The 15316-nt window shown below is 48.6% G+C and overlaps 1 protein-coding gene across 3 annotated transcripts in view; it reads right to left on the bottom strand.

Moving 5' to 3' along the window:
• Positions 1-15316, bottom strand: part of DCLK2 (doublecortin like kinase 2) — a 330587-nt gene that overhangs the window by 59304 nt on the left and 255967 nt on the right. For all 3 annotated transcript variants that reach the window (XR_004539097.1, XM_033940515.1, XM_033940524.1), the window contains 2 exons: positions 9124-9257; positions 4019-4096 (listed from right to left, as the gene is read on the bottom strand). Coding sequence is in view for 2 of the 3 variants with exons in the window: in XM_033940515.1 (XP_033796406.1) it covers positions 4019-4096; positions 9124-9257 (212 nt within the window). In the remaining variant the exon portion in view is untranslated. The remainder of the gene's footprint in view (positions 1-4018; positions 4097-9123; positions 9258-15316) is intronic.

Below are 15316 nucleotides of genomic sequence, written 5' to 3'. Positions count from 1 at the left end.
CACCGTACATGAAGAAAAATATGGTACTACTCGAAAGGGTCCAGAGAAGAGCGATTAAAATGGTTAAGGGGTTGGAGGAGTTGCCATACAGTGAGAGATTAGAGAAGCTGGGCCTATTCTCCCTTGAAAAGAGAAGACTGAGAAGGGACATGATTGAAACATTCAAGATAATGAAGGGAATAGACTTAGTAGATAAAGACAGGTCGTTCACCCTCTCCAAGGTAGAGAGAACGAGAGGGCACTCTTAAGTTAAAAGGGGATAGATTCCGTACAAACATAAGGAAGTTCTTCTTCACTCAGAGAGTGGTGGAGAACTGGAATGCTCTTCTGGAATGCTCTTCTGTTATAAGGGAAAACACCCTCCAGGGATTCAAGACAAGGTTAGACAAGTTCCTGCTGAACCAAAACGAACGCAGGTATGGCTGGTCTCAGTTAGGACACTCGTCTTCGACCTGGGGGTGGACTGCTGGGCGCGATGGACCATTGGTCTGACCCAGCAGCGGGAATTCTTATGTTCTTATGATACATGAAAAAATAACACCTACCCTTAAAATAAGACCTAGTTCCTTTTTTGGGCTCACAATTAATATAAGACAGTGTCTTATTTCGGGGACACATGGTAATTTCTAGTCATATGCTGCGTTGTACACTAAAGTACAAAGATTTAATTAAGAAGGTTAAAAGTTAGCTGTATGTAAACTCTTTTTGACGGACTGAGCATAAAGCTATGACTGTTTTTTTGGTGTCACACTGCCGTTATCAGCTCACTTACAAATGCTGACATTCACTTCAACATGTTAACAGACTAAGAGTAGAGACTCATGGCTCTACTGAGATTTTACAAACTGGCTGAAGTTACCATTTACAGACACTAGAGGGAGATGTAAACGTGCAACACTGCAATACTGTATCTGGTTTTTAACTCTGGAAAATCAGGATATCACAAACTCGCTTATTATTATCTTTTAATCAGGCTCTAGAGCTTTGGGGGCTGTGACCTGGACAGAGATCTCCTGACTGGAAGATTGTCACCACAAAACTAGATAAAGCAAGAGATGAAAAGAAAAACAAAAGTAGCAAACCCTGGCATCAAACCTTTTTCTAGTCCTACTCTGTAAACATGGCCTTAGCAGCCTAGCACAGAGAATCTAGGAATTTCCTGTGTTGAGGCCAGCAAATGACTAGTTGAGATATACAAACCAGGAGCCCTTGAGGAAGTAAAGGAAGATAATTGTCTAAGAAGTTTGCTAATTCGTCTGGCACCCATTTGCTGGAACTCATTACTACTGTTCCACTTTTAGGTCGGGTGTAAGATTATTAGCGATACTAAGGGCTAGATTCACTAAGCAAACCGATCGTGTACCGATTGGTATGCTACCCCTTAATGAGCAAATTTCCCTCGGGCCTGATTTACTTACCTCTCCTGCGATCCGCTTCAAATCTGTGCATGCAAATGATGATAAACGCATGCAAATTGGACAGCGACACGATTCATCAACCAAAAATTTAAAACCGACTGGGCTGGCTGATCAACCCAAGAATTGACTGCTGGGGAACAGTCGAAAACGTCTTTCCGACTCTCCAGCCCTGTTCTCTGCATGCCCCGATGCTCTTCTCCTGCCCGCTCTGCCCCATGCTCTTCTCCTGCCTGCTGCCCCAATGAAAAAATCAAAAAATAAATAAGTCGCGGCCCGAAAACCTCATACAGTCCCGACTCTCCCACTGCCCTTAACGCCTTCCTGCCTGCCCCGAAAATTGCCTGCCTTGATCGCCTGCCTGCCCCGACTCCCACCCTTCCCCACAGTGCAAGCCTATTGTTTTAACCCATGGGCTTTTAAGCAGGTTAAAACCACTGGCTTCTAACGTTGAAAAAAGAAAAAAAAAAATCTAAGCCGGGCTCCCCGGTCTAAAGTAAAAAAAAAAATATATATATATTTTTTTAAGTCATGGCAGACTCATGCCCCCCCTGCGCCATCCACCTCGCGCTGATGCCACCCCCGCAATGCCCCACAAAAGGCAGGAGGGATACCAACTCCCTCCTGCCATGTGAAATCCCTCTTGGCCGGGCCCGGCCAACCTCCCTCCCTGCCCTTTAACCTAGGCAAGCCTGCTGACTGAGCCCGGCCTGACCCACCCGCTCCCCCAGTACTTGTCAAAATCATTGGGAGCAGAAGGGGTGCTCAGCCCCTCCTGCTCCAGGCCTCCTCCAAGAACATCAGGATGACCGGGCAAGGCCCACCTCCCTCCCCATACCTTAATATTGTTGGGAGCAGGAGGGGTGCTCAGTCCCCCCTGCTCCAAGCCTCCTCCGCCAATGAGTGTGGCCTTAGGCCATGCCCCGATGCATCATCTGATGCGTGGGGAGGAGCCTAAAGCCCTGATTGACTGAGGCGCCCAGGGCTTCCCCCAAGGGAGGAGCCTGAGGTGCCTCAGGCAATCAGGGTCTTAAGCCCCTCCCCCCACATCAGATGATGTGCTGGGGTGTGGCCTAAGGCGGCTTTGGCGTAGGAGCCTTAGGAGCAGCAGGAGGACTTTGCGTTTCCTCCTGCTCCCAAAGATGTGCATGGGGAGGCCTAAGGAACAGGAGGGACCGGGCACCCCTCCTGCTCCCGAAGATGGAGCCAAGGCGGCCTAAGGAGCAGGAGGGAACGGGCACCCCTCTTGCTTCTAATGATTAGTAAGGTACGCCAGGCGGGAGGGCCGGGCACGGTTGCCTGGTCCGACTTGGGGTGGGCCGGTCGTGGGTAAGACGATGGGGCCAGTCGGTGTTGATTCAGGGGGGGTGTCGGGCTACTGCAGACTCTCCTGCCTGCCCTGATCTCTCCTGCTCTCTGCCACCGTTCCCCGCAGTGCAGGCCTGCTTTAAAACCTTGGGCTTGCACTGCGGGAAAGGGCGGCAGAGGGCATGAGAGTCAGGGTGAGCAGGCAGGAGAGATCGGGGCAGTGCCCTGACAGCAGTGATAGGAGGCTGCTTTTCCTGTCACTACTGTCAGGGTCTGCGCATGAGCGGGGATCGTACATTTGTGATCCCTGTTCGCAAATGGGGGGCGTTCCTCCGATCGCCCCCATTTGAATATTCTTCCTTAGTGAATTCCTCGGATCTGCCCGAAATGGATTGGTCTGATTCGGGCAGGTTAGTGAATCTAGCCCTAAGTGAACCTTCAATTTAATGCTCTTTTTTTCAATTATAATTTCCAGACCCCCTACCCCCTCCAAATCTACCGCTTACATTCTGATTATTAAAAATGAAAATCACAATCACCACAAGAATAATTCTACAAAAATCATAATTAAACATGGGACTTTTAAATTTAACCTTTGTTCCAATACATAAGAACGTATTTCTCCATTTTACAAAATCCAGTATCCTAAACTAGGTGTAATCTCTTGATATCAGACAAAGGCTTTAAAAAAAAAAAAAAAAAAAAAAAGAGCACAACAATAATCTAAGTGGCCCTAAAACCAGTGAATGGAGTAGAATGCAAAGTGCCATAGGATAAAGTGGGGTAGACTTAGGATCAGTCTAAGGAAAATACTTTATTATTTGATTTATTCATTTTTCAATACTGCTCTTCCAGGGGAGCTCAGAACTGTTTACATGAATTTATTCAGATACACAAGCATTTTTCCCTGTCTGTCCCGGTGGGCTCAAAATCTATCTAATGTACCTGGGGCAATGGAGGGATTTAGGCCTAGATTCACTAAATCAGGGGTTCACAATAGATCGATCGCGATCGACCGGTAGATCGCCAAGGCTCCGTGATAGACTCATTTTGCCTTGGCGATCTATCGGGCCGATCAGCCTTCCTCTCCCCGACGTCAATTCTGCCGGCGGAGAGGAAGTTCGGGCCAGCCAATCGCTGCCTGGCTGGGCCGGAACTTCCTCTCCGACGGCAGAATTCAGCCCCCCTCCCCAACGTCGTTACGAGGCATTGGCAAGGGAAAAGTGATAAGAGAAAGGAAGTGCCTGCTTAATTGAGCCAGGACAGTTTCTCAACCTAGGAAGAAACGTACCAACCTGCGGAAGGGTGGAAAGCCGCACAGAAGGATATATGTAATCACACCTGCTGCCCAAATATCAACCTTTAAACCATACCTGTGGGGAAAACAAAAAGGGAGAATGATGCATCAATCTTAAATAACTTTTATTTGCATGATCGGCGAGGTCCTTGCTATTACTATGATGTGCTGTTTCGTGGGACAGTTCTCTCAGCAGAAGAAAACAATGCTTTGCAACAGTAATACCTGACCGCTTTTAAACCCAGAGCTACTTTAGCGTTAAGCTCAGTCTAAAAAAAAGAACCCATTCCAATGTTCTCTTATGAAAAATCTGCCATATCTGAGAACCCACTGCTACAAAACGCCCAGCAGAGGAGTCCCCTTGAGCTTGGTCAAGCTGAAGACACTTAAGTTGGCATAGCATTTATGCTTGCACTTAAAAATGGCTAACATTTAGGGTATAAACTAAGGAAGAACAGGAGGTGCACACACATCTGTAAGACACAATGAACCACACTCCAGTAAATTGGTATATACCAGGGGTGTCAAAGTCCCTCCTCGGCCGCAATCCAGTCAGTTTTTCAGGATTTCCCCAATGAATATGCAACTGTTATTATTATTATTATTAGATCTATTAGCTCAGTGGTTCCCAACCCTGTCCTGGAGGACCACCAGGCCAATCAGGTTTTCAGGCTAGCCCTAATGAATATGCATGAGAGAGATTTGCATATAATGGAAGTGACAGGCATGCAAATCTGCTCCATGCGTATTCATTAGGGCTAGCCTGAAAACCCGATTGGCCTGATGGTCCTCCAGGACAGGGTTGGGAACCATTGTATTAGCTTACAATGAAAGCAGTGCATGCAAAAAGATCTCATGCATATTCATTGAGGAAATCCTGAAAACCCGACTGGATTGCGGCCCTCAAGGAGGGACTTTGACACCCCTGGTATATACATACTAATAATCACAAAGAAAATCTAGGTCGGGGTAAGCAATTCCAGTCCTCGAGAGCTGGAGCCAGGCCAGGTTTTCAGGATCTCCACCATGAATATGTATGAGATGGATTTGCATGCACTGCCTCCTTGACATGCAAATCTATCTCGTGTATATTTATTGTGGATATCCTGAAAACCTGACCTGGCTCCGGCTCTTGAGGACCAGAATTGCCTACCTCTGATCTAGGTGAAAGAAAAAAACCTCAGAAGGCCTAAAGAAGTGAGCTGAGATCCTCTAGATCTGCTTCATACCATCTATCACAGGCAAAAAAAAAAACACCAACCTTCACCATGTTATTCAAACTTTTAAAAAATAAATTAAAAAAACAACTTTACAAAATGTCCTGGTGACACTGAGGCGAGGAAATGGTCAAGAGACAAATTGAATCAAGGCTATGGTTACCAGATGTCTGGATTTCCCTGGACATGTCCTCCTTTTGAGGACATGTCCGGGGGTCCAGATAGCTTTTCCAAAACCCGGCACTTTGTTTGGGTTTTGAAAAGCTTTCCTTCAGGCAGGAGGGCATCCGTGCATCCACAAATGTGCTGCCTGACGAGAACAGGCTGCAGGGGGCGGGACTGGAGGCAGGACAGGGTTCTAGGGGGTCTGGATTCTCCAGACGGAAAATCTGGTAACGCTAATCAAGGCCTAAAGAACCCCCCTCCCCCATGTGAATGAGACAGCTAGAAGTATCTCTGTGGAAACAAAAGGGAGATGGCCTTATAAAGCATAAGCAAAATGTAGTTATTTGTATGCTGATTTTTTTTTCTGGTAACTTCCATACAGTGAAACGAAAAGAAAAGATTCAAGAAAGAACATTTACCTAATCACAGGAAAAAGGGGTTGCGACATTTACCATTTCTATACACAGTAGGGACGGGCGCTTGGAAATGTTTTTAGCAATTATGGATTTAGGTGTTTTTTTTTTTTTTTAATGGTTGGAATTATTTAATTGCGTTTCATATTTACATTCTGCAAAATCTATTCAGTTCCCTGTGGATTATAATATCAAACACTGGAACATTACACTAGGAATAACAATATTGATACTCTGGTTTAAAATGTATATGTTGCTTGATTGGTGTGTAGGAGTGAGGGAGGTTAGAAGGGTTAAATTGATGCATTGCTAGGGTGGTATTGGTAAAGGGTAGTGCGACAATCTATTTTTCTTCCTTTAATCTTTTAAGAGGCTCAGATTGAAAACATTCCCGATTGTATCCGTCTGTATATCGACTCATCTATCTCACCTGCCTACACACCCAGAGGGAGGGCTACAAAAATAAAAACCAAGCTTGGAAGCCGTCCACAATTATTTCTAAACTGTCAGCGCTGCCGCAGAGGAGATGGCCACACTTCCATTTGGGTAGTTTCACCTGCAGTCAACTATATCAACAGGCATATCAACCTCTAGCAGGGCGGCGGGGGAAGATCGCCCTGGGTGCAGGGAGTTGGGGGTTGCATAGAGCGGTCACAGGGAAAGGGCCCCTCCCCCTGTTCTGGGGCGGGGGATTGGCAGAGCCAACAGCCATGCACATGTGGACCGCAACCCTGTGACTGCTCCATTCACCTCCCCTGCCTGAAGAAGAGGGATGCTCTACTCCACGTAACCAGCAAGCCACGTACGCCGCTGCTATCAACTTATGTTCAATAAAGTTCTATGGTTCCACTTGGCTGTAAAGGGAACCAGCATCAGTTCCCACTGGTCAGGAAACAAGAAGTGACATCAGTGAAGGTGGGACGCGGCAGAGGGAACTCTCACGTCGAACGTGAACTCTCAAGGCCCAGCACAGGAAGCAGATCTTCAGGAACCGGCACCACGCACAGGACATGCTGGTGCCGGTGCCGCTGCGGAGGCTACAGAAAAGTAAGAAGAGGGTTCGGGTGGGTTGGGGGGACCTCAGGTCGCGGCGGGGGGGTGTCCGATGGCGGCAGGGGGTTGCGGATTGCGGGGGGGCCTTCGGGGGGAGCAATGCCGGTTCTCGTGGGGGGGTGGGGTGAGCAGCGCTGCTGGCCTCGGGGGGGGGGGGGGGAAACCTATCAAAGCGAGTTTCCATTATTTCCTATGGGGAAACTCGCTTTGATAAACGAGCATTTTGGATTACGAGCATGCTCCTGGATTATGCTCGTAATCCAAGGTACCACTGTACTTCATTTTGTACTAAACACAATGAGTGGCATAACCATGAGAGGAGGCAGGGCCTCCCACTTTGAGCTTAGGCCCCCTCAAAATGAACATCTCCCTTGCTATAGCTGGTACGGATCCCTAAGCCTCACTAGCTGATGTCCACTTCCTCCCCCTCCTCAGGTCCAGTGACTAGAACTTTCAAAATTCTACAGCTTGAAACAGTATTTCAGAGCTGCTACTGCGTCCCACCCCTTCGCTTTCATGCATGCCTAAAAGCAGCGGCAGCTTGAGGATATGGCCACTACCTGCGAAGCTTGGAGATTTCTGATTGCCAGACTGAAGGATGAGATCTTCAGTTGGCAAGGCTTGGGATCCCCACCAACTCAATTATTTATATTTTGCATTTAGGCAGGGAGAAAATCTGGTGCCCATCCACCCATTTTGGGCTCTAGCCCCTCCCCATGCCACTAAATAGAATACAAATATATTTGTGATGCACATATCCCAAAGCTAGGGTGCACCTTGGGGATTAGCGCCCGAGAAAAGGATCTGGGTGTCATCGTAGACAATACAATGAAACTTTCCACCCAATGTGCAGCGGTGGCCAAAAAAGCAAACAGGATGCTGGGAATTATTTAAAAAAGGGATGGTTAACAAGACTAAGAATGTTATAATGCCCCTGTATCATTCCATGGTGCGACCTCATCTGGAGTATTGCGGTCAATTTTGGTCTCATCCCCGTTTGCCCCCTTCTAATGCCGGCCCTGGTAGCTCTGACACTGGAGTAAAGTAATATAAAACACTAAACTAAACTAAACCTTAGGTTTGTATACCGCGCCATCTCCACAAGCGTAGAGCTCGGCACGGTTTAGAGGGTTAGGTTGAAAAGGAGCTACAATGAAGGGTTATAGGAAAGGAGCTAGGAAGATAAAGAACCAAAGAGCGGGAGGTGTTAGATTTTTGAAAAGAGCCAAGTTTTCAGGTGTTTGCGGAAGGATTGGAGGGAACTTGAAACTCTGAACGGGGATATAAGGTTGTTCCAGAGTTCTATGGTTCTAAAGGGGAGGGATGTTCCTAGTTTTCCTAGGCGGGATATACCTTTTGTTTAGGGGGAATGATAGTTTCAGTTTTTGGGAGGATCTAGTGAAATTAGGGTTAGAGGAATTCCAGAAGAGTGGGATAACGGGAGGGAGGATGCCATGTAGGATCTTGAAGGCTAAACAGGCACATTTAAAGAGGACTCTGGAGTGAACTGGGAGCCAGTGAAGTTTGGACAGGAGTGGGGGAGATGTGGTCGAACTTGCCTTTTGTAAAAATAAGCTTGGCCGCGGCTTTCTGGATTAGCTGAAGTCTATGGAGTTTTTTTTTTAGTTAGGCTTAAATAGATGGAGTTGCAATAATCCAGTCTAGAGAGGATGGTGGATTGAACAAGGACGATGAAGTGAGAATGATGAAAGTACGATCTCACTTTCCTCAGCATATGAAGACTAAAGAAGCATTTTTTTACCAAGAAGTTGAGGTGGTCATTGATGGAGAGAGAGGAGTCTATGATGATGCCAAGGACTTTGCTTGAAAACTCAAGCTGAAGAGTGGAGCCGGAATATAATGGGATGGAGGTGGGTAAATGATCTAACATTGGGCTGAGCCAAAGTAATTTTGTTTTGGACTCATTCAATTTCATTTGTACAGGATGTGCCCAGGAATGGAGGTTCATTATACATGCGGATATGTTCTCAGCGAGATTAGTGAGGTTCGAGTCAGTCTCGAGGAGGATGAGGATATCGTCGGCATAGGTGTAGAGAGTTTCCAGGGGGGATAGGTGAAGAAGTTTCAGAGAGGACACGATCTCTTAACAGGAGACATCTGCTTCACAAATGCATTACATTACCACATCCAGTGTGACGTTCTATAATTTACTCATCCCAATTAATTCCCCTCCTCAAACCCTATTTTGCCAACTATTACATTCACCGGTACAGGCAACAGTGTTAAATTCTTACCCTGTTTCTGCAATGATTTCTGGGGCAACGTAAGTGGGTGTACCACAAACTGTGTACAGGAGCCCTTGAACCACAGTAGCTAACCCAAAATCTCCCAGCTTCAAGGACTTGGTTCCATCAGCATACTCACACACCTAGGAAGAGAAGAGTTCACATTAATACACAGCACAGCACACAGGTCAGCAGGATTAATTTTCAAAAACTGATGCTGTCACATATATATGTATAATTACATGTTAAGGCCATGTATGCTTACATGTAAACTATGCATAGATGTTCCCAGAGGCCTAGCTGGTGGGGAGGGGGGTATATTTTAAACCTACCACCAAGAAGAGTGTGCAGCACAGTGGTTACAGCCGCAGCCTCAGCACCCTTAGGTTGTGGGTTCAAATCCTATGCTGCTCCTTGTGACCCTGGCCAACTCACTTAATCCTCCATTGCCCCAGTTACATTAGATAGAGTGTGAGCCCACCAGGACATATAGCGACAAATGCTTGAATACCTGAATGTAAACCACTTAGGCTATAAATACTTCAATAAATCTCCTCCATTTAAGAAAAGCTCTCAGATATGGACCTTCAGAAGCTGAGTTATTTGGGATTAAAAGTTCACTCCAATACCTATATTCATCATCGGTCGACTTTATCGACTTTTTTTTTTCTTATATTTTGTTTATCAGTAATGCATAATGATGCACTTATCTGTCCAAGTGAATTTCTTCTCAAAAACATAGAGAACAAGCTCCCAACACAGCTTTATTTTTCACCGTTAGCTGCATTGGGGAAGAAGTTCAGCTTTATAAATGAAAGATTTATAAAACTGAACTTCTCCCCCCCCCCCCCCCCCAGTGCAGCTAACAACGAAAAAATAAAGCAGTGTTGGGAGCTTGTTCTCTGTGGTTTTGAGAAGAAATACTTTTGGACAAATAAGTGCATCAATATTTTTGATTTGTGCCTCTTCAAAAGGATAAGAACATATGTTATATCTCTAGTATTATTTTTGTGCCTAACCAATAAAGAAAATATAACAAAAAAAAAAAAAAAAAAGAAAGAAAGAGTTGATAAAGAGGTTCGATGATGAATATAGGTTGTGATGCTGGAGTGAATGTTCAATCCAAACTAACCCACCTTCTGAAGGTCCTTATCTAGTAAAGTTTTTCTTGAATGGTGGAGATGATCTTGGTAGTGGTGATACATAGTGGGGAGTGTGTGGTTAGAGCTACAGCCTCAGCACCCTCAGCAGTTCCACAGGGCTCCCCCCTATCCCCCTCTCTATTTAACGTCTACATGGCTCCGCTGGGACGTATGTTATCTGACTTAACTCTGAAATCATTTATATACGCAGATGACATCACTATTATCATTCCCTTAACCTCACTGACACAAGATACGGAACAATTCACCTCTTCCGTCCTCACCAAGATAGAAGAACAATGGACCACTCAATACAAATTAAAACTGAACCCTGAAAAAATGAAAATTTTCCTAGCAAGCCCTACCCATAAGCTAACCAATACTTCCCTGAAATTAAATGGGTTCGACTACCCAATCAACCCCACTATCAAAACCTTGGAGTCATTCTGGACTGTTGCCTGACCTTCGAAGACCATACTACCGTATTTTCACGCATATAACGCGCGCGTTATACGTGTTTTTACAAACCGTGCATAACCTTGCGCGGTATACGCGTGAGCACGCTATATAAAATTTTTTTTACATAGTTCCCCCCCCCCCCCCCTCGAAGTCCGATTCACCCCCCTCCGCAGGACAGCTCGTACCCCTACCCCGAAGGACCGCTCGCACGTACCCGCACCCCCACCCCGAAGGACCGCTCGCACGCACTCCCACCCGCACCCGCACCCCCACCTTGAAGGACCGCTCGCACCCCTACAGCCTCCCGACCCCCCCCCCCCCCCATCATGTAGAAGCTCCTACCGGTGTCCTGCTGCTTCCTCTTGGCGGTCCCGGCCCTTCTGTGAGCCCTGCGCCTGCCTCTTCCGGCGGTTCGCCCTTTCTCTAACGTCAAGCCCTCTTGCCCCGCCGACTCCCCGATACGATCGGGGCAAGAGGGAGCTCAAGCTCTCTTGCCCCAGTCAACCGCGGCACCCCCGACACGATCGGGGCAAGAAGGAGCTCAAGCCCTCTTGCCCCTGCCAACGGCGGCACCCCCGACACGATCGGGGCAAGAGGGAGCTCAAGCCCTCTTGCCCCCCGACACGATCGGGGTAAAAGGGAGCCCAAGCCCTCTTGCCCCGCCGACTCCCCAACTCCCCGACAATATCGAGCCAGGAGGGAGCCCAAACCCTCCTGGCCACGGCGACCCCCTACCCCCACCCCGCACTACATTATGGGCAGGAGGGATCCCAGGTCCTCCTGCCCTCGACGCAAACCTCCCTCCCCCCAACGACCGCCCCCCCAGCCGACCCGCGACCCCCACGACACCCCCACCCCCCTTCCCCGTACCTTTGAGTAGTTGGCCGGACAGACGGGAGCCAAACCCGCCTGTCCGGCAGGCAGCCAATGACGGAATGAGGCCGGATTGGCCCATCCGTCCCAAAGCTCCGCCTACTGGTGGGGCCTAAGGCGCCTAGGCCAATCAGAATAGGCCCGGGAGCCTTAGGTCCCTCCTGGGGGTGGGGCCTTGGGCACATGGTCGGGTTGGGCCCATGTGCCTCAGGCCCCGCCCCCAGGAGGGACCTAAGGCTCCTGGGCCTATTCTGATTGGCCCAGGTGCCTTAGGCCCCACCAGTAGGTGGAGCTTTGGGACGGATGGGCCAATCCGGCCTCATTCTGTCGTTGGCTGCCTGCCGGACAGGCGGGTTTGGCTCCCGTCTGTCCGGCCAACTACACAAAGGTACGGGGAAGGGGGGGGGGGGTGTCGTGGGGGTCGGCCAGGGGGGTCGCGGATCGGCTGGGGGGACGGTTGGAGGTTCTTGGGGGGGCGGTCGTTGGGGGGAGGAGGGTTTGCGTTGAGGGCAGGAGGGCCTGGGATCCCTCCTGCCGTAATGTAGTGCGGGGTGGGGGTAGGGGTCGCCGTGGCCAGGAGGGTTTGGGCTCCCTCCTGGCTCGATATTGTCGGGGAGTTGGGGAGTCGGCGGGGCAAGAGGGCTTGGGCTCCCTTTTACCCCGATCGTGTCGGGGGGGCAAGAGGGCTTGAGCTCCCTCTTGCCCCGATCGTGTCGGGGAGTTGGGGAGTAGGCGTGGCAAGAGGGCTTGGGCTCCCTTTTGCCCCGATCGTGTCGGGGGGGGGCAAGAGGGCTTGAGCTCCCTCTTGCCCCGATCGTGTCGGGGGTGCCGCGGTTGGCTGGGGCAAGAGGGCTTGAGCTCCCTCTTGCCTCGATCGTGTCGGGGAGTTGGAGAGTCGGCGGGGCAAGAGGGCTTGGACTCCCTTTTGCCCCGATCGTGTCAGGGGGGCAAGAGGGCTTGAGCTCCCTCTTGCCCCGATCGTGTTGGGGGTGCCGCAGTTGGCTGGGGCAAGAGGGCTTGAGCTCCCTCTTGCCCCGATCGTGTCGGGGAGTCGGCGGGGCAAGAGGGATTGACGTTAGAGAAAGGGCGAACCGCTGGAAGAGGAAGTGGCACAGGGCTCACGGAAGGGCCGGGACCGCCAAGAGAAAGCAGCAGGACACCGGTAGAAGCTTCTAGATGATGGGGGGGGGTCGGGAGGCTGTGGGGGTGTGAGCGGTCCTTCAGGGTGGGGGTGTGGGTGCGGGTGGGTGTGCGTGCGAGCGGTCCTTCGGGGGGGGTGCGAGCGGTCCTTCGGGGGGGGGGTGAATCGAACGTCGGGGTGGGGCATCAGGCTTTCAGGGTGGGGACAGGACTTCAAGGGGGAGAGGAGAGTCGGGGTGGCCAGAGGAGAGTCGGGGCGGGCGAAAGGAGAGTCGGGCGGCGACGGGAGAGTCGGGCAGCATGCGCGGTATACGGGTGTGCGCGGTATATAAAAATTTCTGTACATAAATTTGTGTTTTCCGCGCACTATACCCGTGTGCGCGTTTTACACGGGTGCGCATTATCTACGTGAAAATACGGTAGTGCTCAGGTTAAAAAATGCTTTTGTACTCTCAAACTCTACTTTGACTTCCGCTCCTTTCGACTGTTGGCCCAATCACTAATCTTAAGCATCTTAGACTATTGCAACATTATATTCCTAGGATCCTTTAAGAAAACCATCAAACGCCTGAGAATTATACAAAATGCTACCGTTTGCCTCATTTATGATCTCAAAAAAATCTGATCATGTAAGCCCTTATTACAAAAAACTGCACTGGCTGCCGATGGAGGCAAGGATCATCTTCAAATTTGCTTGCCTTTGCTTCAAAACCTTAACAGGCTCTTCCCCAATCTACCTGTTGGAACACTTTGAACTTTCAGGCCCCACTCGAACACGAAATGCCTATCTGTTTGCTTTCCCATCCCTAAAGGGCTGTATCTACAAGAGATTCCTTGATAGATCTCTAGCATTCCAAACAGGCAAATGGAATAAATACCTAACCATCCTCATCTCTAATTCACCCTCCTACCAAACTTTTAAGAAATCAATCAAAACCTATCTCTTTGATAAATTTCTCTGACTCATCCTACCTTGCATCCCTGTCTTGATCTCTGATATGCCTCCGGATTTACCCGACTTCTCCCGACTTGTTAAGTTAATCTGAACGCCCAAATTAAACTGAACTCCAAGTTCAACTGAATGTCCTCTTTGTAACACTATTATCTTGTACACAACATTACTGTCTTATACGTAACATCGCTATAAATGTACAGTCTCTTCCTCTGTTAACCGCTCTGAACTGCCATGGTACTGTGGTACACAAAAATAAAGTTATTATTTATTATTAAGTTCAAACCCCTTGCTGCTCCTTGTGATCCTGGGCAAGTCATTGTTCCTGGTACATTAGATAAGAGTGTGGGCCCACTGGGACAGATAGGGAAAAATGTTTGAGTACCTGAATGTGAACCACTTAGGCTATAAGTGGTATCTCTATAAATAAATATTTGGGGGGGATTGACATGCAAAGAATACATGTTGTCACTCACACCTTCTTCAGAGAAGGTAATAAATTTGAACATGGGCATCTGCTCAATATTGGAGCTGGTTCTGGGACAATACTATCTCAAAGTACGTTGACACTATGGGGCTCATAATCAAAAGAGAAAAACGTCCCAAAACTGGCCTAAGTCGGCACTTGGACAAACATTTCTCAAAAACGTCCAAGCGCCGAAAATAAAAACGAGTTTTGGATGTATTTTTAAACGACCTAGGCCTTCATAGAGCCGCTCAACATCCAAAGCTAAACGGGGCGTTTCGGGAGGCGTGTCAAGGGCAGGAGTTGGGCGGGACGTGAGCCGGCTTAGACTTAGTCGTACAGCCTGTATAACTGAAAGTTTAACAACAGAGCCTAGACGGAACTTGGATGTTGTGACTTACCATGTAAAATATGGTCTAAGTCACAAAAACCCACCTAAACTCACCAGATAAGCACTGCAAACACATAACACAGATCCCCACACACTACCCCAGTGATCAACAACCCTCCCCCACCCATTCACAACTTTAAATTTCAGCCTCCAGACCATCATCACCTGGCAGCCGGGCATAGGAAAGCCTAGTCATCCAGCACAGAGGCAGCTTAAGTCATCTTGGAGGTGGGTTAGGGACCCATAGAGAGGAGGACCCATGCCCATAAGCCCCTGTAATCACTGCATTGATACTTAAACATGTGCACTCCCCTATACACCCCCAAAACCCTTTTTTACTGGCATATAAGTGGCTCCTGCAGCCATAAGGGCTATTGGGGTGGTAGATAAGTGGGTCTAGGGGATTCTGGAGGTGGTTTGGGGGGGCTCACCGTCACTTATAAGGGAGCTGTAGTGAGGAGAAGCCATGGCACCCTTTTTGTGAAGTTCACAGCAGTGCCCTGTAAGGTACACCACTATTTAGGTGTGCTGTCCATCACTTTGCAGACCCCTCCCACGTCCAACAGGGCTTGTTCTAGGTGTTTTGGACTTGGACGGAAAGTTGGACAGAAATGTGGTATAAAGATGGACGATTTAGTGGCTTGGACGATCAAATTGGCAGGACGTATAATTAGACGATTTTCGAAAGTAAAAAAAAGTTGGATGTATCTTTCGAAAATGTGTCTTAGGCTCTTTTTAACTTTGGACGACTTGCGAGATGGACGTATATGGACTTAGAC

Source organism: Geotrypetes seraphini, chromosome 1 (assembly GCF_902459505.1).
Source record: "Geotrypetes seraphini chromosome 1, aGeoSer1.1, whole genome shotgun sequence".
NCBI classification, from domain to species: Eukaryota; Metazoa; Chordata; class Amphibia; order Gymnophiona; family Dermophiidae; genus Geotrypetes; species Geotrypetes seraphini.
Note: the sequence above shows the minus strand (reverse complement) of the source record. Positions and strands in the feature narration are given on the sequence as shown.